This window comes from Ranitomeya imitator, chromosome 2 (assembly GCF_032444005.1).
Source record: "Ranitomeya imitator isolate aRanImi1 chromosome 2, aRanImi1.pri, whole genome shotgun sequence".
NCBI classification, from domain to species: Eukaryota; Metazoa; Chordata; class Amphibia; order Anura; family Dendrobatidae; genus Ranitomeya; species Ranitomeya imitator.
Window position 1 is genome coordinate 701,409,811 of NC_091283.1, and position 26,276 is coordinate 701,436,086.

Consider the following 26,276-nt stretch of genomic DNA (forward strand, 5'->3'; position numbering starts at 1 on the left):
TTGAAATGAAAGGTTCTGGCCCTAAATTATCCTACCATCCAGTCACAAAAAGCAATTTTTAAATAATCCAATCCAAGTCGTCCTGGAAATATGAGCCCATGACCAGGCATATAATTGATGGGCGACACAATAGAAAGGTGATCACATGTGGGGATTAGATTGCAATTAATAATTTATTTCTCCTTCCCTCAAGGAAACAGAAGATAACTGTTGATGGAAACGTTTAGATATTTCAGGTATTTCTCTCTTTTTATTTTATAACTGTTTTGCATATTTGTCTGTCACTAAATTTTTTATATTTTTTATTGTAAGCACTGTATATGTTTATATTAAAGCTTAAAATCTTTAATATGTTTGATCCTTGTATGTGCTAAAAAATCCATAGCCTTTCAGAGAGTGTGTGACCTTTTTTTTATTTTCTAGCAGTAACATATTTTGAAGACTCATCATGTGTTTGATGAGTGGTGGAAACGTTACTTATCCGGAATATGTAGTCTGTCTCTGAGATGTGATTTATGCTCACTGTAGAGACTGTAATAGAGGTTGAGTGCTGGTTTGAGTGAGAGGCAATAAATTAACCATTGCAGGCGCACCCATGTCACATGCTGGAACAGTTCAATTCAGTGCTTACTTAGACATACTTGCAAACAGTTTTCCCTTCCCCATTTTTCTTTTCCATCTTTTATTTGGTGAAATGCTGTTTACAGATATGGCAGCCATATGCAGTACAAGAAACACAGTTATGAGGCTCTGATTAACCTCTGTGGGCAGAGGAGCTGATTGGTACCTTGATGGAATTGAACTCGTAGTAGAGTACTGTGGCACCTGGACAAAGAGACAGCCCAACTCAGAGGAGTCAAGCAATGGACCTCGTCCTGGAAATAACTTCTGGGGGTACCAACAATGCTAGTTCTGAGGTGAGTATGGACTTTTCTTTGGAAATAGCCTTACAACAGTTGGAAGAATGTGATGCCAGTATGCGCCTGCAGCTTATGTTACAATACCAACAGGCTGTTGCTGCAGAATGCCAGGACCAGGCTAAGAGAGAGATTGCTGCTGCAGATCGTCAGGCTGAGAGATATTTCCAGCTTCCAATGTCACAAATACCAAAGGGTAACAGTTCTCAGCCACCCAATTCCAAGGGAGACTGAGCTTGGAAAACTTCCTTGTGATGGAGAAACATGGAGATTTAGATACTTTTCTTCTGGGGTTTGAAAAAACCTGCAGGCAATACCATCCACACCATGAGCTAGATGAGCAATATGACACTATAAAAGAGGCCTTGGTCAGGAAATACAACCTCACCCCAGAGGTATATCTTAAAAAGTTCCAGAGCCTACAGTGAGCATCAACTGACAGTTATGTGGATGTTGTGAGCAGCTTGAGGACCACATTGAGTCAAGGTATCTGAGGACTTTTTGTTACCAGCTTTGCGGAGCTAGAGGATCTTGTGGTCAAGAATCAATTCCTCCATATACAGTTTATCCCATGGAAGTGCAACAATTTGTGTATGACTGAGAGCCAAATACTGCTGACCAGTCTGCAAAGATTGCTGACTCACATGTGGCCAACTGGATGACAAGAGCTCGGAAGCCATTGGTTTTCAGTTGGATGACAAGTAAGCCAGTTGAGGACCACTCTCCCTCTGCCAGCTGATCCTTAGTGCATTCTACATTTTCTTTCTCCAGGGCCCCTAAGACCAGACATTCTTTTGCTGATTCACATTGATGTTTTACGAGTAATAGTGGGACATGTTAGTTTTGCTTGCCCTAATGGGCCTCGCTATGACCCTGATAGCCGCTAAGGCCCTCATCTTCTCTCTTATTTGTGGATGGCACAGATGTGAAGAATAAGAAAACCTGTCAATCTGTCACTGTGGGCAATAAAGTTACCACAGGCCTCAGACACTGGAGAAGAAGCAACCCTGGTGAGTCCAGAAAAGGTGACCCCTGCTGATATAATTCCAAGAAAGACAATGTATGTAACCGAAATTGGGGGGTCAGCCTTGCTGTGCCCATGGCCTGTGAGTATCTGGACTGGGGAGCAGGAAAAGAAGTGGGGGAAATGGGTGCATCAGACAATATCCCTACCAATGTGCTAGGCACAGACTTGGGCAGGATGGTGTCCTACTATATCTCTGCCTTGAAGGTGAATGCTGCAGAGAAAATGAAAGCAAATGACTAAGGTTGAGCAAACCTGAACTTTTAAATTTTGGGTTCATACGTGACACCTAGTATCCATGCAAGGACTACAAACATGAACTTCTCACGGAAGTCCGTGTCACTGTCTGGGTTCGGCAGCCCAAACAAAGCTTGTTGAAAGACTGCCCCAATGTAAAGCACATCCATTAAATGCACTTGTCCGTTGGCAAGTGGGGTAATATTTGGGGTTGACATCAGCTGTGTAGTCTTCATTGTCATCAAGCCCAGAGGTTAATAAATGAGCACTGTCTATCAGACACACCCATTACTATCCCAATAAGTGAATAGTTAAAAAACACAGACATAGGAAAAAAATACATTATTTGAATAAAGACTCCCTCACACTCCATTGTTTACCCATTTATTCATCAAAAATATATCCATGAAGTTCTGACTGTTCCAATAGTGAAATGTCACACATCACCCATCATATGTTATAGAGTCTCGTTCTGAGCAAGTTCTCAGAACGAGACTTCATAGTTTACTCATGTCCAGCAGCAAGCATGGCCAATATCCATGCACCTTCCCAGTATATAAATTTCAGCCCCAAGCTGACAGCTTTGCCTTTGCTGGTTATTAAAAATGGGGGGACCTAAAAAAATGACTTGGGGTCCCTACAATTTTTAATAATCAGCTAATGCAAAGCAGATAAGGGCCATGTACTGTATATTGGCCCCTTCAAAGGTTAATAAAACCTCAGCTACCCCAGAAATAGAGCATTTAATAGATGCACCAATTCTGGTGCTTAGTCTCAGCTCTTCCCAATTGCCTTGGTGCACTGTCAATCAGGGTAATGTGATTGTGGGACTGAAGTCAGCTGAGTAAAGTCGGCGTAACCTTAAATGTTACCAGAGTTCACAGCCACCAGGTCTTCCATCACCTGTGAGAATCAGAAACCTTAAGAGAGCCTTTAGTGGAGACTTTAAGGTTATTGGAGCTGCCAGCTGCTGGGATCCCTGGAGACTGTGAAAGTTATCAGAGTTCAGAGCCTCCAGTTGTTGCAGCAGCTGACAACTTTAGTAACCTTAAAGTCTCCCTTAAAGGTTTCCAGGCCTCACAGTTGTCAAGATATTTAGAAACACGTGTGCACAACCGTATGAGGTGCACAGGTAGGTTCCCAAACCGTAATCAGCAAATAATACAAAACCCGGCACTCAACTTTGTGGTGTGAAGAAACGAAAGATTTATTATCCCAAATCAGAAAACGTTTCGGTCCCACAGCTGGACCTTCATCAGTAACGTTTACTGGGACAATGTATAGATTCAAGTGGCTATATGGCCTGCCCGGAGGTTGCTACCAATATAGTATTGGATATCCAGAGAGAAAAGTTACAGCCTATATGGGTGCTGTCATCGCGGCGTCCACCGCTGATTAGCAGGTGGACGCCGCGATGACAGCACCCATATAGGCTGTAACTTTTCTCTCTGGATATCCAATACTATATTGGTAGCAACCTCCGGGCAGGCCATATAGCCACTTGAATCTATACATTGTCACAGTTGTCAAGAGACCCAGTGGCTGTGAACTCTAGTAACTTAAAAGGCCTCAGTTCAGTTCACCTCAGTTCACAGCAGTCGGTTTTCATGAAGGCAGCGCGAGTGGCAGACTGATGAACGGTGATGTCACCACTCAGCAGTCTGGCACTCATGCTGCCCTTGTGAGAACCGGACACTCTGAACTGAGGTAACCTTACTGATGCCACCTCAGTTCATAGCAACCAGGTCTCATGGAGTAGAGCATCAGAACCGGCAGGAGCTGCTGCACCACTTCATGGAGCTGCGTGCTCTGAAAGGGGCCGCATAGACTGGTCTTTGATTGTGTGGGTCTTCCATTTGGAATGCGGCAGACCCCTCTGGATTATTTGTTTTTTGGGTTATAATATGGGTAATAGAGGGAACTTGTAGGGAAGTGATTTTCACAAATAAAGAACTTTTCTGTTTGTTTGGTTCTTTCTTTTGACTATGGGTTTAGGAATGGGGATATCTGACACATGCCTCTCATTACTAACTCCTGGGCTGGATGTCAGCAGACATTACACATCTGACATCAACTCCAAAACAATTACTCTGATTGCCACCGCACCAGTGCAATCGGGAAGAGCCGAGGCTAAGAAGCCAAATTGGCGCATCTAATGGATGAGCCATTTCTGGGATGGCTGAGGGCTGGTTTTATTAGGCTTATTACTAGTGTTGAGCATTCCGATACCGCAAGTATCGGGTATCGGCCGATACTTGCGGTATCGGAATTCCGATACCGAGATCCGATACTTTTGTGGTATCGGGTATCGGTATCGGATACATAGAGATGTGTAAAATAAAGAATTAAAATAAAAAATATTGATATATTTACCTCTCCGGCGGCCCCTGGACTCAGCGCGGGTAACCGGCAGGCTTCGTTGTTCAAAATCAGCGCTTTTAGGACCTGAGAATCACGTCCCGGCTTCTGATTGGTCGCGGGCCGCCCATGTGACCGCCACGAGACCAATCACAAGCCTCGACGTCACCGCAAGCTATTAGCGCGCTCATTTTTGGAAAATGAGCGCGTTAATGACTTTCAAAGACGTAGCGGCTTGTGATTGGTCGCGGCCACGCAACCAATCACAAGCCGCGACGTCACCGCAAGCTATTAACGCGCTCATTTTTAAAAATGAGCGCGTTAATGGCTTTCAAAGACGTAGCGGCTTGTGATTGGTCGCGTGGCCGCGACCAATCACAAGCCGGACGTCACCGCAAGCTATTAACGCGCTCATTTTTAAAAATGAGCGCGTTAATGGCTTTCAAAGACGTAGCGGCTTGTGATTGGTCGCGGCCACGCGACCAATCACAAGCCGCGACGTCACCGCAAGCTATTAACGCGCTCATTTTTGACGTCGCGGCTTGTGATTGGTCGCGTGGCGGTCACATGGGCGGCCCGCGACCAATCAGAAGCCGGGACGTGATTCTCAGGTCCTAAAAGCGCTGATTTTGAACAAAGAAGCCTGCCGGTTACCCGCGCTGAGTTCAGGGGCCGCCGGAGAGGTAAATATATCAATATTTTTTATTTTAATTCTTTATTTTACACATCCCTATGGATCCCAGGGCCTGAAGGAGAGTTTCCTCTCCTTCAGACCCTGGGAACCATGAGAATACCTTCCGATACTTGATGTCCCATTGACTTGTATTGGTATCGGATATCGGTATCGGCGATATCCGATATTTTTCGGGTATCGGCCGATACTATCCGATACCGATACTTTCAAGTATCGGACGGTATCGCTCAACACTACTTATTACTATTTTTAAGAATAAGGGGACCCCACAATATTTTTTAGATTTCCCTTATTTTTAATAACTAGCAAAGGCGAAGCAGACAGCTGTAATCTGATATTAACAAGCTTGGATTGTGCATAGTTATTGGCCCCTTCCCAGCTTTATAAGGTTAGCTCGCAGCTGTCTGCTTTCCCTTGGCTGGTTATGAGACCGCAAATCATTTTTTATCTATTGACAAATACAGTTAAATACACACTCAATATTATTTACATTTTTTTTTCATTCTATGTCATTTTAAGTTATTTTCCTATCCACATTTGTTTGCAGGGCAATTATCCTGCTCCTACCCCCATTTTGCTTCCTTTTGTAGCCCCCTGGCCCTTACTACGACCATTTAACAAATAATTTACAGAACCAAAGTTTCGCTCCCCATTGACTTATATGGATTTTGGGTCCGGAGTCAAGTTCTGGTACTCAAAATTTTTTCTCAAGGTCGGCCGAACTCAACAAACCCTAACTCCACAGGTCAGCTCATCCCTACCAATGACCCACCTGAGAGTCTGTGTGATTCAAGGAAATGTGCAGCTGTGGAGGGAAAACTTAGAACAGATGTTCAGATGGATAGTACAATGGGTCTTGTGAGGCAGTGACAGGTGTTATATGCGAGAGTCACTATGTGTCCCCCAGGATGCACATAAAAGTGTATTAAGACCGCTGGAGTGCATTGCAGTCACAGATATAGCTGTGATTGCAGTGCAAAATAAAAGTACGTTTGGTCTTGGGCAAGCTACTTGCCCCAGGCAGATCCTCTGTCAGGAACAATGGATCTGACAGGCGCAGCTCTTCTACTTTCATTTCTCCCTTCTCACCAGATTTTCAGGAAACCCCTCCCTCTAGATAGTCTCCTGGCTCTGGCTGCTGTGTGAAACTTAATACCACAGTTGGTCTGCAGAGCTTCAGGAAGGAAGATATAGCTGTGCTGGCTTCTCAGGCTCATTGGTCCCGAACACATCACACTTTATAAGGTTGGTATGTAATGTTTTTAGTCATTACTATTGTTTATTTAGCTTGTTTTTTATTTAGCTGGATAAGTTGGAAACTTAGGCTGAAAGGTGGCAGATGAGGTTTAACAATGATAAATGTAAGGTTATACACATGGGAAGAAGGAATCCATATCACCATTACACACTGAACGGGAAACCACAGGGTAAATCTGACAGGGAGAAGGACTTGGGGATCCTAGTTAATGATAAACTTATGTGGAGCAGCCAGTGCCAGGCAGCAGCTGCCAAGGCAAACAGGATCATGGGGTGCATTAAAAGAGGTCTGGATACACATGATGAGAGCATTATACTGCCTCTGTACAAATCCCTAGTTAGACCGCACATGGAGTACTGTGTCCAGTTTTGGGCACCGGTGCTCAGGAAGGATATAATGGAACTAGAGAGAGTACAAAGGAGGGCAACAAAATTAATAAAGGGGATGGGAGAACTACAATACCCAGATAGATTAGCGAAATTAGGATTATTTAGTCTAGAAAAAAGACGACTGAGGGGCGATCTAATAACCATGTATAAGTATATAAGGGGACAATACAAATATCTCGCTGAGGATCTGTTTATACCAAGGAAGGTGACGGGCACAAGGGGGCATTCTTTGCGTCTGGAGGAGAGAAGGTTTTTCCACCAACATAGAAGAGGATTCTTTACTGTTAGGGCAGTGAGAATTTGGAATTGCTTGCCTGAGGAGGTGGTGATGGCAAACTCAGTCGAGGGGTTCAAGAGAGACCTGGATGTCTTCCTGGAGCAGAACAATATTGTATCATACAATTATTAGGTTCTGTAGAAGGACGTAGATCTGGGGATTTATTATGATGGAATATAGGCTGAACTAGATGGACAAATGTCTTTTTTCGGCCTTACTAACTATATTACTATGTTACTATGTTACTATGTTTTATGAATGGATAGAGAAAGGTTTGTGGATGTTTCATATAAATAAGGCAGATTTTCTTACAAATGAAAGTGTGCTTCTCAGGAGTTTTGAAATTTGTGTATATCAAAGTTATTACTTTTATGTTGAGTAAATGGGTTTGTTTTGCACCTGATAATGTGTAGTCTCTTTTATTACATCCCTATGAAGGTCTATGATCACTTTTAGATCACTGAAATTGAGAAAATTAGATATTCTAGACATTTTTCTAGCCTGCGCTTGACAGGCACATTGTTCCATTACGAGTTAGTGTGAATATTGTTCCTGGCGGAGGGTTACGAAAACCCGGCATGAGCTTTTATTTTTGGAATGAGCTACAGGATGATAGTGTGGAAGTTCGCTCCCTCCAGGCAGGGTCTTTCAAGTGGCTCACGAACACAGATTCCATTTAAATGCCCTGCAGCAAAGGGTTGGGTGGGTCAATGTTTCTTTACAAGTGGCAGAGCAGGTGGCTCTGCAACAGCTGGCTAGTGTAAGGCAACACATAGCCAAGAGCAGTGAATGCCTGGAACCCCTCAGCGTGACATGAAGGTGCAGACGCCCACAGCAACAAGTCTCGGAGACAGACTGTTGTGATGCCCCCACTGCGATACGGAGGATACTTATGCTGTATATTTTGTGAGTTTTAGACATTAAATACGTTTTCTTTGAACTTTCCTAGGTCATTGACTCAGTCATTACTGCACGGTGTTACCATCACTGCACTACGTTCTGCAAAGAGGTGGTGCGCAGGACTATACTTCTGTGTCAGCTGTGACTTGCAGTCAGTCTACTGCTAAGGCTACTTTTACACTGGCGTTTTTTTTAATACGTCGCAATGCGTCGTTTAGGGGAAAAAAAGCATCCTGCAAAGTTGTTTGCAGGATGCGTTTTTGCCCCATAGAGTTACCAACGCATTGCGACGTATTGACACACGTCGCAACCGTTTTGCAACGGTTGTGCCGTGTTGTGGCGGACCGCCGGGAGCAAAAAACGTTAAATGTAATGTTTTTTTGCAGCCGACGGACCGCTTTTTCCGACCGTGCATGCGCGGCCGGAACTCCGCCCCCACCTCCCCGCACCTTACAATGGGGCAGCGGATGCGCCGGAGAAATGCATCCGCTGCACCCGCACAACAAACGCTAGCGTCGGAATCTCGGCCCGACTCAATGCGACGGGCCGAATCCGACGCTAGTGTGAAAGTAGCCTAAGACTCAAACTCTGATATTAGTGGATGAGTCTCAGTCAGAACTGCTAGAATAGGAGGGCCCTAATACTACTCAGAAGACTCCCCAAATTACAGATATAGTAAGGTTACAGCTAGCAGATTCAGAAGACTCAGTATATGACCAGGGTCTGGCATCTCCAGTAGGCTGTGACCTGCAGACCGATATTCGTAGCTTCCAAAAAGCCCTGCTAAGAGATGCCAGTCTGGAGAAGCTGAGATGTCTTTCTATTAAACCCCCCTGCTGGGTCTGGCATAACACCGCGGTTCAATGCCGCTTGTCATGTACGGTAACTTATATTGCTGACTTTGGATGTCGTTTTGACCATTTTATCTGAATAAAGCATTCATGGTTCAAGGAGCTCGACTTTTCTACTTTGTGATTTCCTATGCTCCGAACATCTTCAGGAGGCCATTTACGGTGAGCTAGGTTCAGTGCACATTGAAAATGGGGAGATGTGAAGGAAAAATATAATTGTAGGATAATATATAACAGCAGTAAAGTTATATTTAGGTCTATCTGAAGAGCCCGGCGTTGTCTGCCAAACGGTTGAATCCTAGACAGGCTCGATGGTCCTTGTTTTTTTCTCGTTTTGATTCCGTGGTCTCGTACCTTCCGGGTTCTAAGAATATTAAGGCTGATGCTCTCTCTAGGAGTTTTTGCCTGATTCTCCTGAGGTCTTGGAACCAGTCGGTATTTTGAAGGAAGGGGTGGTCCTTTCTGCCGTTTCTCCTGATTTACGACGGGTTCTTCAGAAATTTCCGGCTGACAAACCTGATCGTTGTCCTGTGGGGAAGCTGTTTGTTCCTGACAGATGGACTAGTAGAGTGATTTCTGAGGTTCACTGTTCTGTGTTGGCTGGTCATCCTGGCATTTTTGGTACCAGAGACTTGGTTGGTAGGTCATTTTGGTGGCCTTCTTTATCGCGTGATGTGCGGTCTTTTGTGCAGTCCTGTGGGACTTGTGCGCGGGCCAAGCCTTGTTGCTCCCGTGCTAGTGGGTTGCTTTTGCCATTGCCGGTCCCTGAGAGGCCCTGGACGCATATTTTTATGGATTTTATTTCTGATCTTCCTGTTTCCCAGGGGATGTCGGTTATCTGGGTTGTTTGTGACCGATTCTCTAAGATGGTTCATTTGGTGCCTTTGCCTAAATTGCCTTCTTCTTCTGATTTGGTTCCGTTGTTTTTTCAGCATGTGGTCCGTTTGCATGGTATTCCTGAGAATATTGTGTCCAACAGAGGTTCCCAGTTTGTTTCTAGGTTTTGGCGGGCCTTTTGTGCTAGGCTGGGCATTGATTTGTCTTTTTCTTCTGCATTTCATCCTCAGACAAATGGCCAGACCGAGCGTACTAATCAGACTTTGGAGACTTATTTGAGATGCTTTGTGTCTGCTGATCAGGATGATTGGGTGGCTTTTTTGCCATTGGCCGAGTTTGCCCTTAATAATCGGGCTAGTTCGGCTACTTTGGTTTCGCCTTTTTTTTGTAATTTTGGTTTTCATCCTCGTTTTTCTTCTGGGCAGGTTGTCTTCTGACTTTCCTGGTGTGGATTCTGTGGTTGACAGGTTTCAGCAGATTTGGGCTCATGTGGTGGACAATTTGGTGTTGTCTCAGGAGGAGGCTCAACGTTTTGCTAACCGACGTCGCTGTGTTGGTTCCCGGCTTCGGGTTGGGGATCTGGTTTGGTTATCTTCCCATCATGTTCCTATGAAGGTTTCTTCTTCTAAGTTTAAGCCTCGGTTTATTGGTCCTTATAGGATTTCTGAGATTATTAATCCGGTGTCTTTTCGTCTGGCACTTCCGGCCTCTTTTGCTATCCATAATGTCTTCCATAGATCTTTGTTGCGGAAATATGTGGAGCCCGTTGTTCCCTCTGTTGATCCTCCAGCCCCTGTGTTGGTCGATGGGGAGTTGGAATATGTGGTTGAGAAGATTTTGGATTCTCGGTTTTCGAGGCGAAAGCTTCAGTACCTTGTCAAATGGAAGGGATATGGCCAGGAGGATAATTCTTGGGTTTCGGCCTCTGATGTCCATGCCGCTGATTTGGTTCGTGCCTATCATCTTGCTCGTCCTGACCGGCCTGGGGGCTCTGGTGAGGGTTCGGTGACCCCTCCTCATGGGGGGGTACTGTTGTGAATTCTGCTCTTGGGCTCCCTCCGGTGGTTGTTGATGGTAATGCAGTTATTCCTGAGCAGCAGTCTTGGACAGGTGTTTCTGCTAATTGCAATTTGGACTGGGGTATTTAGCTGTGCAGGACTCATTAGTCCTTGCCAGTAGTCAATGTTCCTTTGGAAGTGTTGGTCCTCTGTCTGGCCCCTCCTGTTTGCTGCCAATTCAGCTAAGATAAGTGTTTTCTTCATTTTTTAGACACACTGCTGTGTGTTTATTTTCTGTGCTTATCTTGTTTCTATTTTGTTCCTGCTAGACTGTGCCTGATGTTTTTCTTAGTCTAGTTGGACTCAATGAAGTCGCAGATATACTCTCCTCATCTTTAGTTAGGTGGTGGAGTTTTTGTATTTTTCTGCTGTGGATATTTTGTAGTGTTTTATGCTGACCGCATAGTATCCTGTACTATCCTTTCCTATCTAGGTAGAAGTGGCCTCCTTTGCTTATCCCTGTTTTCTGTCTGCGTGTGTCTTTTCCTCTCCTACTCACAGTCATTATTTGTGGGGGGCTACCTATCCTTTGGGGGTCTACTCTGAGGCAAGAGAGTTTTCCTATTTCCATCTTTAGGGATATTTAGTCCCTAGGCTGTGTCGAGGTGTCTAGGTCTTGTTAGGCACACCCCTGTTGTGAATTCTGTGGCCAAGCTCCCTCCTGTGGTTGTGAGTGGTACTGCGGCTGGTTCTGTCTATGAGCTTCCTTTGGTGGATGAGAGTGGTACTGCGGCTTCTGAGTTTCCTTCCTCAGGTGATGAGGTTAAGTCGTTAGGTGCTGCTCTATTTAACTCCACCTGGTGCTTTGATCCTTGCCTCCAGTCAATGTTCTAGTATTGGTCTTGCTTCCTCCTGGATCGTTCCTGTGGCCTGTCTCTCCTGCATAAGCTAAGTTCTGCTTGTGTTATTTTTGTTTGCTATTTTTTCTGTCCAGCTTGCTATATTGGTTTTTCTTGCTTGCTGGAAGCTCTGAGACGCAGAGGGAGCACCTCCGTACCGTTAGTCGGTGCGGAGGGTCTTTTTGCCCCTCTGCGTGGTTGTTTGTAGGTTTTTGTGTTGACCGCAAAGCTTCCTTTCCTATCCTCGGTCTATTCAGTAAGTCGGGCCTCACTTTGCTAAATCTATTTCATCTCTGTGTTTGTATTTCATCTTTACTCACAGTCATTATATGTGGGGGGCTGCCTTTTCCTTTGGGGAATTTCTCTGAGGCAAGGTAGGCTTATTTTTCTATCTTCAGGGCTAGTTAGTTTCTCAGGCTGTGCCGAGTTGCATAGGGAGCGTTAGGCGCAATCCACGGCTACCTCTAGTGTGGTGTGATAGGATTAGGGATTGCGGTCAGCAGAGTTTCCACGTCTCAGAGCTCATCCTATGTTTTTGGTAAATGTCAGGTCACTTTGTGTGCTCTGAATTTCAATGTCCATTGTGGTTCTGAATTACCGGTTCATAACACACCCCACGGCTACTTCTCGTTGCGGTGATAGGATCAGGGATTGCGGTCAGTAAAGTTACCACTGCTCCAGCGAAGATCATTTCATGCTGCTCCAAGGCCACCTGATCATAACAGCAACTCCCTGTTCTGAGCACAGCAGTGTAATCCATGAGTCTCCTCCCTTTCCCTTGATGTCATGCCTCCCAGTAGCAACTCCATTCTAGGCACGACAGAGCTAGATGTGGCCTGTGCCTACCGCGCACTGATACTCAAAAAGACATCGGCCCTGATTGTAGCTCGCATTGGCTGGGACGTCGTAGCCGGTGAGTTTTTCAGGGTGGCTTTTGAGGTGAATGTGTCTCTGCCTGTGTTCGCTAACAACGTGGGCCGTGTGGACTGGGCTTTGCGCGTGGAGTGAGTGTGACTATGTGGAGTAGGTGGGGCTATGTGGAGTGGGCGTGGCTTGATACATACACACATACATTTATACACATATACACATACATACATTTTGCTTTATATATATATAGATATTTAAAATGCAGGGTGCTGGCCCTTAAATTAGCCCACCGTCCAGTCACAATCAGCAATTTTTAACTAGTCCAATCAAGGCCATCCGCTAAATATGAACCCAGGATCAGGCATATTAAAGCTGAAACAATAGGAAAGGGTTCACATGTGGGGATGAGAACCTGCTGATTATGATCCATAATTAATTTCTCCTTCACTCAAGGAAGCAGAAGATAAGTGTAGATGAAAACATTTTATGCATTTGTGTTTTGTTTACCTTTTTATTTAATAACTGCTTTGCATATTTGTGTTGATTTATTTTTATATCTTTTATTGTAAGCAATGTGTATTTTTATATTAAATCTTAAAATCTATAATAAGTTTGCTCTTTTTATGCTCCAAAGAATCCATGGCTTTTCAGAGAGTGTGTGACCTTTTCTCTTTATTGTCTGACAGTATCATGTTTTGAGGACTCAACACAGTGTGTTTGATGAGTGGTTGTTCTGTGTTAACTATCCAGAGTGTGTAGTCTATGTTGGGGGGTGATTTATGCTCACTTTAGAGCCTGAAACAGAAGTTGAGTGAGAGGAGATAAATTAACTTTTGCAGACACACTCATGTCACGTGCTGGAAAGTGGGTAGTTGGCAGTCCTGTAGCATTAAAGGACCTCAAACAAAAAAGAATGGACTTGCCAAAGCCATATGTTTTATGGCTAAACATTGACTTAATTATTCAAGAGCACATCCAGATTCTACCAAATACCCTTGACAGGATTACATGGGGTCTATTTTTGTAAATGGCGGTTCATGAGTATGGCAATTGGGCTCACATATATTGGCCAATCTATGCGCGAAGTACCTTCCTTTTTTAATAGCAATCTTTGCAGATAAATATTTAACGTGTACATTATATAGCGCTTTTTTCCATTTTTTCCTATTTCCTATGACAGCAATGCAGGTTCAATGCTCTAAAGTAATCTTTCCTTGTATATTATGATACAACCTTACCATTTGTTGTTTATATGCTTTTTTTGGTTGGCGCCTGTTCACACTAGTCTGGATGTGCTGGTCCTTTTTCTCTATTGAATAATTGAGATCTATTAATGCCCAAAAACGTGTGGGAAATGCAATGATGATTTGGACCCTTTGTGTTTCTATACAGGATATGTTATGTAAACTTGAATGCACTGTAAATCCCATAAAATAATTATAAATGAACACAGAGTTGAAGCAAAATATATCCACTCCCACCTGTACACTCAGCTAGTCTGTTTCCACCAGCATATTGGGATGTCCAAGAAAACCCAGTTTCAGGTCCGCATTTTTCATACAACCTACTTCTCCTTAGAAATGAAAAATCATAGCCCTAAGAACAAGGATATGTTAGTTATATTACCTTGTAGTACTATGTAAGAAAGCAAAATACACAAATAAAAATATTTTGATGAGAGTTTTTCATTCTCTACATACAGTCATGGTCAAAAGTATTGACACCCCTGCAATTCTGTCAGATAATACTCAGTTTCTTCATGAAAATGATTGCAAATCACAAATTATTTGGTATTATTATCTTCATTTAATTTGTCTTAAATGAAAAAACACAAAAGAGAATGAAGCAAAAAGCAAAACATTGATCATTTCACACAAAACTCCAAAAATGGGCCAGACAAAAATATTGGCACCCTCAGCCTAATACTTGGTTGCACAACCTTTAGCCAAAATAACTGCGACTAACAGCTTCCGGTAACCATCAATGAGTTTCTTACAATACTCTGCTGGAATTTTAGACCATTCTTCTTTGGCAAACTGCTCCAGGTCCCTGATATTTGAAGGGTGCCTTCTCCAAACTGCCATTTTTAGATCTCACCACAGGTGTTCTATGGGATTCAGGTCTGGACTCATTGCTGGCCACCTTAGAAGTCTCCAGTGCTTTCTCTCAAACCATTTTCTAGTGCTTTTTGAAGTGTGTTCTGGGTCATTATCCTGCTGTTCAGACTTCATAATGCCATGCACACGGTCAAGCAGTCCAGTGCCAGAGGCAGCAAAGCCACCCCAAAACATGAGGGAACCTCCGCCATGTTTGACTGTAGAGACCATGTTCTTTTCTTGGAATGCTTCTTTTTTTCTCCTGTAAACTCTATGTTCATGCCTTTGCCCAAAAAGCTCTACTTTTGTCTCATCTGATCAGAGAGCATTCTTCCAAAACGTTTTAGGCTTTTTCAGGTAAGATTTGGCAAACTCCAGCCTGGCTTTTTTATGTCTCGGGGTAAGAAGTGGGGTCTTCCTGGGTCTCCTACCATACAGTCCCTTTTCATTCAGACGCCGATGGATAGTACGGGTTGACACTGTTGTACCCTTGGACTGCAGGGCAGCTTGAACCTGTTCAGATGTTAGTCGAGGTTCTTTATCCAACATCCGCACAATCTTGCGTTGTCAATTTTTCTTTTCCGTCCACATCTAGGAAGGTTAGCCACAGTGCCATGGGCTTTAAACTTCTTGATGACACTGCGCACGGTAGACACAGGAACATTCAGGTCTTTGGAGCTGGACATGTAGCCTTGAGATTGCTCATGATTCCTCACAATTTGGTTTCTCAAGTCCTCAGACAGTTCTTTGTTCTTCTTTCTTTTCTCCATGCTCAATGTGGTACACACAAGGACACAGGACAGAGGTTGAGTCAACTTTAATCCATGTCAACTGGCTGCAAGTGTGATTTAGTTATTGCCAACACCTGTTAGGTGCCACAGGTAAGTTACAGGTGCTGTTAATTACACAAATTAGAGAAGCATCACATGAATTTTCGAACAGTGCCAATACTTTTGTCCACCCCCTTTTTTATGTTTGGTGTGGAATTATATCCAATTTTGCTTTAGAACAATTCTTTTTGTGTTTTTTCATTTAAGACAAATTAAATGAAGATAACAATACCAAATAATTTGTGTTTGCAATCATTTTCAGGAAGAAACTGAGTCTTATATGACAGAATTGCAGGGGTGTCAATACTTTTGGCCATGACTGTATATCTAGTCTGGTCTGTTTTTCTAGAAACATCTATCGAAAAATCTGTTTTATTAACCGTGCTTCATACAACATTTGAGTATTACATTTGTTGAGATACCTTATTTAAATGTATGCCACAGATGTATGAAGTGTTTGGCTGGTTGACTTATGCAGTTGCCTTCATCTGCCAGTACCTCCTACTGTAAAAACTGTACAGTGCATACAGTCACACTGAAAAATAGGCATACCGACCTGTACTGGCTACACAGATGTGAAACAGATATACAGGTCCTTCTCAAAAAATTAGCATATAGTGTTAAATTTCATTATTTACCATAATGTAATGATTACAATTAAACTTTCATATATTATAGATTCATTATCCACCAACTGAAATTTGTCAGGTCTTTTATTGTTTTAATACTGATGATTTTGGCATACAACTCCTGATAACCCAAAAAACCTGTCTCAATAAATTAGCATATCAAGAAAAGGTTCTCTAAACGACCTATTACCCTAATCTTCTGAATCAACTAATTAACTCTAAACACATGCAAAAGATACCTGAGGCTTTTATAAACTCCCTGCCTGGTTCATTACTCAAAACCCCCATCATGGGTAAGACTAGCAACCTGACAGATGTCAAGAAGGCCATCATTGACACCCTCAAGCAAGAGGGTAAGACCCAGAAAGAAATTTCTCAACAAATAGGCTGTTCCCAGAGTGCTGTATCAAGGCACCTCAATGGTAAGTCTGTTGGAAGGAAACAATGTGGCAGAAAACGCTGTACAACGAGAAGAGGAGACCGGACCCTGAGGAAGATTGTGGAGAAGGACCGATTCCAGACCTTGGGGAACCTGAGGAAGCAGTGGACTGAGTCTGGTGTGGAAACATCCAGAGCCACCGTGCACAGGCGTGTGCAGGAAATGGGCTACAGGTGCCGCATTCCCCAGGTAAAGCCACTTTTGAACCATAAACAGCGGCAGAGGCGCCTGACCTGGGCTACAGAGAAGCAGCACTGGACTGTTGCTAAGTGGTCCCAAGTACTTTTTTCTGATGAAAGCAAATTTTGCATGTCATTCGGAAATCAAGGTGCCAGAGTCTGGAGGAAGACTGGGGAGAAGGAAATGCCAAAATGCCTGAAGTCCAGTGTCAAGTACCGACAGTCAGTGATGGTGTGGGGTGCCATGTCAGCTGCTGGTGTTGGTCCACTGTGTTTCATCAAGGGCAGGGTCAATGCAGCTAGCTATCAGGAGATTTTGGAGCACTTCATGCTTCCATCGGCTGAAATGCTTTATGGAGATGAAGATTTCATTTTTCAGCACGACCTGGCACCTGCTCACAGTGCCAAAACCACTGGTAAATGGTTTACTGACCATGGTATTACTGTGCTCAATTGGCCTGCCAACTCTCCTGACCTGAACCCCATAGAGAATCTGTGGGATATTGTGAAGAGAAAGTTGAGAGACGCAAGACCCAACACTCTGGATGAGCTTAAGGCTGCTATTGAAGCATCCTGGGCCTCCATAACATCTCAGCAGTGTCACAGGCTGATTGCCTCCATGCCACGCCGCATTGAAGCAGTCACTTCTGCCAAAGGATTCCCGACCAAGTATTGAGTGCATAACTGAACATTATTATTTGTTGGTTTTTTTGTTTGTTATTAAAAAACACTTTTATTTGATTGGATGGGTGAAATATGCTAATTTATTGAGACAGGTTTTTTGGGTTATCAGGAGTTGTATGCCAAAATCATCAGTATTAAAACAATAAAAGACCTGACAAATTTCAGTTGGTGGATAATGAATCTATAATATATGAAAGTTTAATTGTAATCATTACATTATGGTAAATAATGAAATTTAACACTATATGCTAATTTTTTGAGAAGGACCTGTATAGAATTGTGTAAAAGTTTAAGGCAGATGTTTAAAAAGCTGCAAAGTAAGAATGCTTTAAGTGGAAATGTTAATATTTTACTTTCATCAATTAACAAAACACAAAGTGAAAGAACTAAAGAGAAATAAAAACAAACCAATATTGTGTGTGATCGCCGTTACGCTGTGTGCGCGTGGTTTGCCACAGCGGAAACGCACAAAAAGCAGCGCCCCAGAGATCTGGTCGTTGCAGTATGACACTCCGGCCACTAGGGGGAGAAAAAGGCTTTATTTATTGGGCCACTCCACACATTGATAAAACTAGGGGTTGGATAGGAAGTTAGTCAGAAGCTGACTGGGTTGGCTTCAGGCAACATCCCGTGGCAGGGGGTGTTGCAGGGAGAATACACAGGGGGGTGCCTGTCGGGCGTGGGAACCTGGCAGGTGCCTAGCGAACAGAGCAGTACGTTACGGAACCATGCCTGCACACCCCGCGGCGGTATCCTAAGAAAGTGACATGAAGGGAAGGATATTGTGGAACAGTGAGAAACGAGATCAAGCACAAAGGAGAGCCAGTAGGAGTCGTGCCGTGAGACCGAGGCAACATCCTACTGAGGCGCGTAGCCGGAGGCCGGAAACTGCGGGAGTAACTGACTCTAGGCCTTACTTCGAACTCCGCAGGACAGTTAATTATAGGTTGTCTGTCTACCTTAAATTTCCTACGAAGACATAGGGGGCAATGCGTGGAGAGGGGCGTCTCTAGGGTCCCGGAAGAGCTTCGAGCCTTCCCGTCATACGGGTGCATACTAGCCATAACATACCTGGGGAGACGAGAAACTAGTAACATCTGGAACAAGCGAGAGAGAATTAGAAAGAACGAACGAATGAGAACAGCAGTTGTGAGGAGTGGACTATTCCGAATGCTCAGCAGGGTAGCACTACAACACACAGGCGCTAGTGGTAGGCACTGATTTCCACCTGCAAAAGGAACTCTGGATGTGCCCATCGGACCAGCCGGTCTCGGATAGCCCTGTTAAGCATGCTCTGGATTGAGGATAATGAAGTCTTCAGTAAAGAGGTAAAGAGACTGCAACCTTGTGTCCTCGTTATTGACTGCACCTCACACCATCACCATCCACCTTACTGGGAAGCCCTGGGGACATACTTCACCTGTGGGAAGGTATACCATCCAGCTGCCATTCCATCACCCCAGCGGACCCCACAGCAGCGTCGGTCACCCTGACCGAACACCACAGGTGGCGTCACGAATCCCTGACAGACTCTTACCACCTTTATTGGACGCCCCTTAGCAGGGTCGTGGACCGGGTCTAGCCACCGTGACAGCCTCAGTACCAAACCCGAGAGGCCCGGTACTGAGAACTCGTGGCCATGTGTCTGGGGGCGATCCAAAAACGCTTAAAAACCGGATTCCCATGCAATCCTATGGGATTCCGCAGTTACTGTACCAATGCTGTGGATTTTCCTGCTGCGGAATCGCATAGCAGTAAAATCTGCAGCATGTTCATTATTTCTGCAGAATCGCGGCGATTTCACAGCCATAGGATTGCATTGAAGCGCTCACTATACGCATGTGGCTATGCCCACCATGCGTAAAGTGAGCGCTCCAAGTGCAGATGGTATCTGGGTCTGGAGGAGAGGAGAATGTCATCCAGGCCCTTGGGAACCATATTTCTGTAAAAAAAAAGAATTAAAATAAAAAATAGGGATATACTTAACTTCTGATGGCCCCCGGAGACCTCCCACCTCTCAGCGGTGCATGCGGCAGCTTCCATTCCCAGGGATGCATTGCGCGACTCACCTGGGATGACGTCGCTGTCACAAAGGTCCTTCGCACAAAGCATCCCAGGGAACGGAACGTATCGGGAGCACCGCTGAGGAGATCGGGGGATGTCGGAAGGTGAGAATAACCATATTTTTTATTTTTTAAAATATTTTTAACATTCTATTTTTTAACATTCTATCTATTACTATTGATGCTGCATAGGCAGCATCAAGAGTAAAAAGTTGGTCACCAACCTGTCAAGCACTTTTTCAAGTGATGCTTCAAATCTCTTGGAAAACGCAATCATTCTGCAAGCTAAAAACGCTTGCAAAACGCTTGTGTGTTGCAGGAAAATGCATGCGAATTCCGCATGCGTTTTACCCACTGCAGGGAGTTGCAGAAATGATGCGGACATTCCTGCAGCATTTCTGCAACGTGGGCACATAGCCTTAGCCTTAAAAACAGCATTATTTATTCTAGGTATACTTCTTCTCATTTTTTAAAGAAGCCTGGAAGGGAGGTTGTTCCAAACAACTTGGAGAACTATCCGCTCTATGGATGTCACTTGTGCAAATCCTTTTGTCTTTTCATGGATTCCCACATAGACTGGATGATATTGAGATCAGGCCTGTGTGGGGCCATATCATCACTTACAAGTCTTCTTATTCTTCTTCACACTGTAGAAAGTGCTTAACGACATTAGCTGTTCGTTTGGGGTAATTGTCCTGCTGCAGTATACATTTGGAGCCAGTCAGATACTTCCTTGATATTATGCATCTGGATTCAACCACTTTATTCTGTGTTCTGTGGTGTCTCTTTCCACTGAGCCACAGCAGATACACCTTTTCTTTGGATGTTTTAGTTTTGTTAGGTTTGTTCTTGTTGGTTTTGGGTAACGTGATTTTCATTTACTCTGGTTGTCTCCCCTATCACCTTTAAGGTTCAGCTTTTATATCTTCACCTGCTCGTGTTTCCTGCTGGTGATGATCTTTATTTGATTCATTCACTGTAATAAAACCCCTTCCCGATATGCGCTGTACTAGTACTGCTCTGTGGGAAGTGTGTTCCCGCAAACAGCAGTACTATTATGGCGCTGCAATCGCGCAGCCTCACGCTGAGCCCCACGGCGATTGTATGCAGATCTCAGCTGCATGTGACAGCTGATGCTCTGCAGCAATGCCCACGAGCGGTGCTAGCACAGACCGTGGGCATTTAACCCCTCTGATGCCCCTGTCAATAGTAACAGCGTAATAGAGAAGCATTGCGCAGAGAGGGGTCTCCCTGCATGCTTCCCTCAGAACAACACAATGCGATTGCATTGTTCTGAGGTTCTTCTTTCAGACCCCTGGCTCCAAGATGGCAGCGGGGTCCTTCCAGGTCCTGCAGGGAGGTGGCTTCTCAGCCACTGCTAAGAGCAGGACCTGAGAAGCCTCCTTCACTGCCAGTCAGATCGCTGATCTAATACAGTGCAGTACAAAGTGTAAGATCAGTGATCAGACACTATATAGTGTGGTCCTACACTAGGACATTGTGAAAAAAAATTAGCAAGTGTAAAAAATATTTTAAAAAAAATTCCTAAATAAATAAAAAAAAACATATTTTCCCAATAAATATATTTATTTATATAAATAAAAACAACAATAAAAGTACACGTTTGGTATTGCCATGTCCGTAACGCCCCGCTCTATAAAATTGTTCTACTAGATAAACCTTTCAGTGAACACTGTAAAAAAAAAAAAAAAACTAGGCAAACAACAACGCTTTATCTCTTACCGTCAAACAAAAAGTGCAATAAAACGCGTTCAAAAAGACGGATGTAAATAAAAATGGTATTGCTGAAAACGTCATCTTGTCCTGCATAAAACAAGCCACCATACAGCTCCATCAACATTATAGCTCTCAGTATAAAGCAAAAATAATTATTTTTTCTATAAAATAGTTTTTATTGATTAAAAGCGCCAAAAAAAAGATATATAAATGAGATGAGGTATCACTGTAATCGTACTGACCCAAAGAATAGAGCTACTTTAACAATTTTACCACACGCAGAATCGTATAAAAAAAAACAAAAACAAAAAGCAATTCCTGAATTGCTGTTTTTTTTCATTCTGTCCACCAAAAATCAGAATAGAAAGCAATCAAAAAATGTCATGTGCCCGAAAATGGCACCTATAAAAATGTTAGCTCGTCCAGCAAAAAATAAGACCTCACATGACTCTGTCGACTAAAATATGAAAAAATTATAGCTCTCAAAATATGGTGATGCAAAAACTAGTTTTTGCATTAAAAAGCATCTTTTAGTGTGTGACAGCAGCCAAACATAAAAACCCGATATAAATCTGGTATCGCTGTAATCGCACCGACCCAAAGAATAAAATTGCCAGATGACTTATACCGCATGAGGAATGCATAAAAAATAAAGAAAAACAATTCTTCACATGCTGTTGATTTTTTCATTCTGCCTCCCAAAGATCACAGTAAGGCTTGGGGCATATTTATCCTGTGCTCTGCGCTGAGGGCTTGTACCGGGGTTTCCATGTAAATCTCTGAAATACGTGATTCAGACAGAACCCCCGATGGAAAATTCCTTAAAAAGAGGCAGATGGAGTCACTGTGGATGCTATATGACCCATGATCGGTGGCGTCTGTCTTTTTAGGTTTTTTAGGATTGCACAATTTTGTGCAACACTGAACAAAGGCCAGATGGAGTCCAGGGTAAATCTGATGCCTCATTAAAGTGAATGCATCTCTCAGGGGTTTCATCTGTCACGTCACTCAGAGATTTAGATGGAAACCCCAAACCATGTGGTCAGCTTAGAGCACCAAATAAATGCGATCCCAAACGTTACTTAAAATGTTCCCAATAAAAACTTTAACTCCATCCACAAAAAAAGTCCTCACTCAGGTCTGTGATCTGTTAGCGGAAATATAGGGGGCTTCCACATTACTGGTAGCACAAATGCTCTGGAAAAGCAAAATGGTTCCTCACCCGCCAAAAGAAATTCAGCACATTCTCCGCTCCCAAATCCAAATGCCCCCTCAATTCTGAGCCCCAGTGTGCCAAAGCTACATTTAGTGCCCACAAGTTTGGCATTTCTATAGTGAAGAGAGTCTGTCTAATTTACAGGTGTGTGTCCCTAGAAGCATGAGCTGGGCATAATGTACCGGTCACTACAATGGCAGTTTGCAATTTTCACTCAGCAACTGCTGCCTGTTTCTGGAAAAACGCATGAGTCAAAATCGTCACTACATCTGTAAAGAAAATTCCCAAAGGGTTATAATTTCCAAAATGGGGTCACTTGAGGAGGATTTCCACTGTTTAGGCACATCAGGGGCTCTTCAAACATGACATGGCGTCCGCTAATTATTCCAGCATATTATACATTCAAAAAGTCAAATGACGCTGCTTCCCTTCCAAGCCCTGCCATGCGCCCAAACAGTAGTATTCCCCCACATATGGGGTATCAGTGTACTCAGGACAAATTGTGCAACAAATTTTATGGAGAAATTTCTCTTGTTACCTTGTGAAAATGCAAAATATAGAGCTAAAAATGATTTGTTTTGGAAAAATGTGATTTTTTTTTTATTTCCACAGCTTAACGCTGTAAACTTCTGTGAAGCACCTGGTGGTTCAAGGTGCTCAATACACATCTAGATAAGTTCCCTAAAGGGTCTAGTTTCTGAAATAGTGTCTCTTGTGGGGTGTTTCCACTGTTTATTCACCACAGCGGCTGTCCAAACGCAACATGGCAACAACTAATTATGCCAGCATATTTTACATTCGAAAAGTCAAATGGCGCTCCTTCCTTTCCAAGAACTGACGTGCACCCAAACAGTAGATTTCCCCCATATATTGGGTATCTGCGCACTCAGAACAGGAGAAATTGCACAACAAAATGTATGGTCCATTTTCTCCTGTAACCCTTGTGACAGTAAAAAAAAATAGGTCTAAAGGAAAATTTTTGTGCAATCAAAGTAAATGTTTATTTTTTCCTTCCACACTCCAAAAATACCTGTGAAGCACCTGAAGGGTTAATAAACTTCTTGTATGTGGTTTTGAATATTTTGAGGGGTGCAGTTTTTAGAATGGTGTCACTTTGGGGTATTTTCTGTCATATAGGCCTCTTCAAATGTGATGTGGTCACTAAAAAATGGTTTTGCAATTTTGTTGTAAAAATGAGAAATTGCTGGTCAACTTTTATCCCTGATAACTTCCTAACAAAAAAAATATGTTTCCAAAATTGTGCTGATGTAAAGGAGACATGTGAGAAATGTTATTTATTAACTATTTTTGCAATATGACTCTCTGATTTAAGTGCACAAAAATTAAAACTTTGAAAATTGCAAAATTTTCAAAACTTTTCGCCAAGTTTCCATTTTTTTAACAAATAAAAGCAAGTTATATCAAAGAAATGTTATGACTAACATGAAGTATAATATGTCACAAGAAAACAATCTTGGAATCACTGGATCCGTTGAAGCATTCTAGAGTTATGACCTCACAAAATGACAGTGTTCAGAATTGTAAAAATTGGCCCGGTCATTGAGATGAAAACAGGCTTTGGGGTGAAGGGGTTACGTTGGTTGCAGATTTTTTGTGTGTGAGTCCTTTATTCCATAGGAATTTTCTACTCTATCGATACTAGGAGCTACTGAGGACTTTCAGGGTAAGACACCATTGAGTGGGGGCACCATTGTGTTATCTTAGGGTGCCAATCTTCGCTGTCAGTGACATATCAGGTTCAGAGAAAGGCTTTTCCTAGTCTGACCAGGGTTCTGTCAGATTCAGGTATTTATCTCTTTAGTTTGTATGCTACCCGTGTTAATGTGCTTTAAAAGTCATGACACAATGGATAAATATCTGATTGCATTTCTCAGCATTGAAGACTTCATTAATGCTTACCAAATTCCCAACTCCATTTGCTGAAAAGCATCTTCAAACTTATAAAGAGCATCCACCATACTTCACTGTTGTCTACAGGCACTCATTATTGTACTGCTCTCCAGCCTTTTGGAAACAAGCTGCTTTCAGTTACAGCCAAATATTTCACATTTTGACTTATTAGTCTAGAGCACCTGCTACTATTTTTTGACACCCTAGTTGCTATTTTTGTGCATAGTTTTGACACTTGACCTTGTTTCTATGTCAAAGGTATGACTTTTTTGGCCGAAAGTTCTTCAATGAAGACCACTGTTGGCCAGACTTCTCCAAACATAAGATGTGTAACTGGGTTCCACTAGTTTCTACCAGTTCTGCATTGATGGCACTGCTGGACATCTTCCAATTTCAAAGGTATGTGAGGATGATTTGTCTTTCATCTGCTGTACTAAGCTTCCTTTTCCAACCACTCTAGGTTCTTAAATGCTGCAATCTCTTGGTGTTCTCAATAGTCAGAAATACAGACAGATACTTATCCATCATGTAATACCAGCAGGGAGGCATCTGATTTCCTCCAAATTTATTCTGCAGCAAGTCGACTCCAACCATATAGCCAGTGTCATTAAAAATTAGTTCTAGCAGTGATTATATGACCCCACAAAGCTCAAATGTCAGCAACATCAAGTTTGCATCTACATAAATAGACAGAAGGATTTTCACAAACTAATGTAGTTAGTTATTCATGATGTTGTAAGGGTGCGTTGGGGTCATGTCATGCCCTGCATCCCTTCCTAGTAAAAAAAAAAAAAGTACATTTTAGTGTAACATGGTTTATTATGTGACAACATATGTGTAATGTAAAGTTGTGTATTTTTATAGGACTAGGGATAGTTAGGGAAATATAGCACAAGTGTAGGATTTAGAGTAATAGCAATGGTTAGTATAGGGTTTAGTACAGTGTGGGCATTGTAGATTAGAAAGTTAGATAACCTCAGGATAGAACTAATAAAGGAAATAGGGGATCTCCAAGTTGGAAGGGGTAGGAGGAGTGATAGTTGAGACACTTCCTACTTTAGAGCAGTTAGTGAGTTGGAAAATCTGTGAGGTTGATCCAGAAATGAGTTCAAGGAAGAACTAACAGTTCAGGGTCATAGGTCTGGAAGTCACACGGTTATGAGGAAACAGGAGCAGCATGAGAACGGCAGCAACTGGGTACAGTGGGATGTCCCTGAAGGTCTGAGTCCTACGGTCTGGAAAAGGTTTGGAAGAGCCATCTTTTATTTAACCCTCAGAGGGGAAAATGGGTGGGGATCCCCAAGCAAGAACTATTTTGGGAAGTTGGGAAGCTGGGGTACCAAATGATACATTTCAGGAACACAGATTGCCAGGAAAGCAAGAGACAGCACATCGGGAAGGAACTGTGATCAGTGAGAATTTCTGTGTGGTGTCTGTGACTGAAGTGAACTGGTTGAGTTGTTAGAAATGGACTCTGAGTCGCTCAGTCAGTGTGTGGTGACATCTGAAACCAGGACCGTGGAACCTGAGGAGATCTCCAATCCAAAAGTGAGTGACTTGCATTACACACAAACCACACGTCAGATGGGACATTATGTTTTCTTTGCAGAGTGCCAGGGTGTGCCGGAAAAGCAGCCCCTCACTATAACTACCACCCTGGACACCTCACAATTTTTGGAACAACCTCCATACCAACTAACTTCAAAAACGTTGTAATTGTGTACCTGGAAGAACTGAAGCTGGTTTAAAGACAAAGGGCAGTCACACAACATATTGATGTGATTTTGATTTCTCTCTTGCTCATTTACTTTGAATTTTGATAATTGATAAAAATAAACTGTTAACAGTTCTATTTTCTAAAGCATTCTTAATTTATAGTATTTTGCTCCCAACTGACTAAAACTTTACAATACTGTATTTTTGGTATAAATCTGTCTTATGTAAAGAACAGGACTTTTTCCTGCCCCATTTACCAAATTATAT

At 43.0% G+C, this 26,276-nt stretch overlaps 1 protein-coding gene and 1 long non-coding RNA gene across 2 annotated transcripts in view; one reads left to right on the forward strand and one right to left on the reverse strand.

Moving 5' to 3' along the window:
• The window catches only part of LOC138667696 (uncharacterized), a 54,409-nt gene that overhangs the window by 1,548 nt on the left and 26,585 nt on the right, over positions 1–26,276 (reverse strand). Inside the window, exon 5 of the mRNA XM_069755813.1 lies at positions 13,991–14,105. Coding sequence (XP_069611914.1) covers positions 13,991–14,105 — 115 coding nt within the window. The remainder of the gene's footprint in view (positions 1–13,990; positions 14,106–26,276) is intronic.
• LOC138667697 (uncharacterized) lies at positions 190–26,046 on the forward strand. Its single transcript, XR_011318891.1, has 3 exons — positions 190–236; positions 24,552–24,692; positions 25,903–26,046. It is a non-coding gene; the product is annotated as an uncharacterized lncRNA (long non-coding RNA).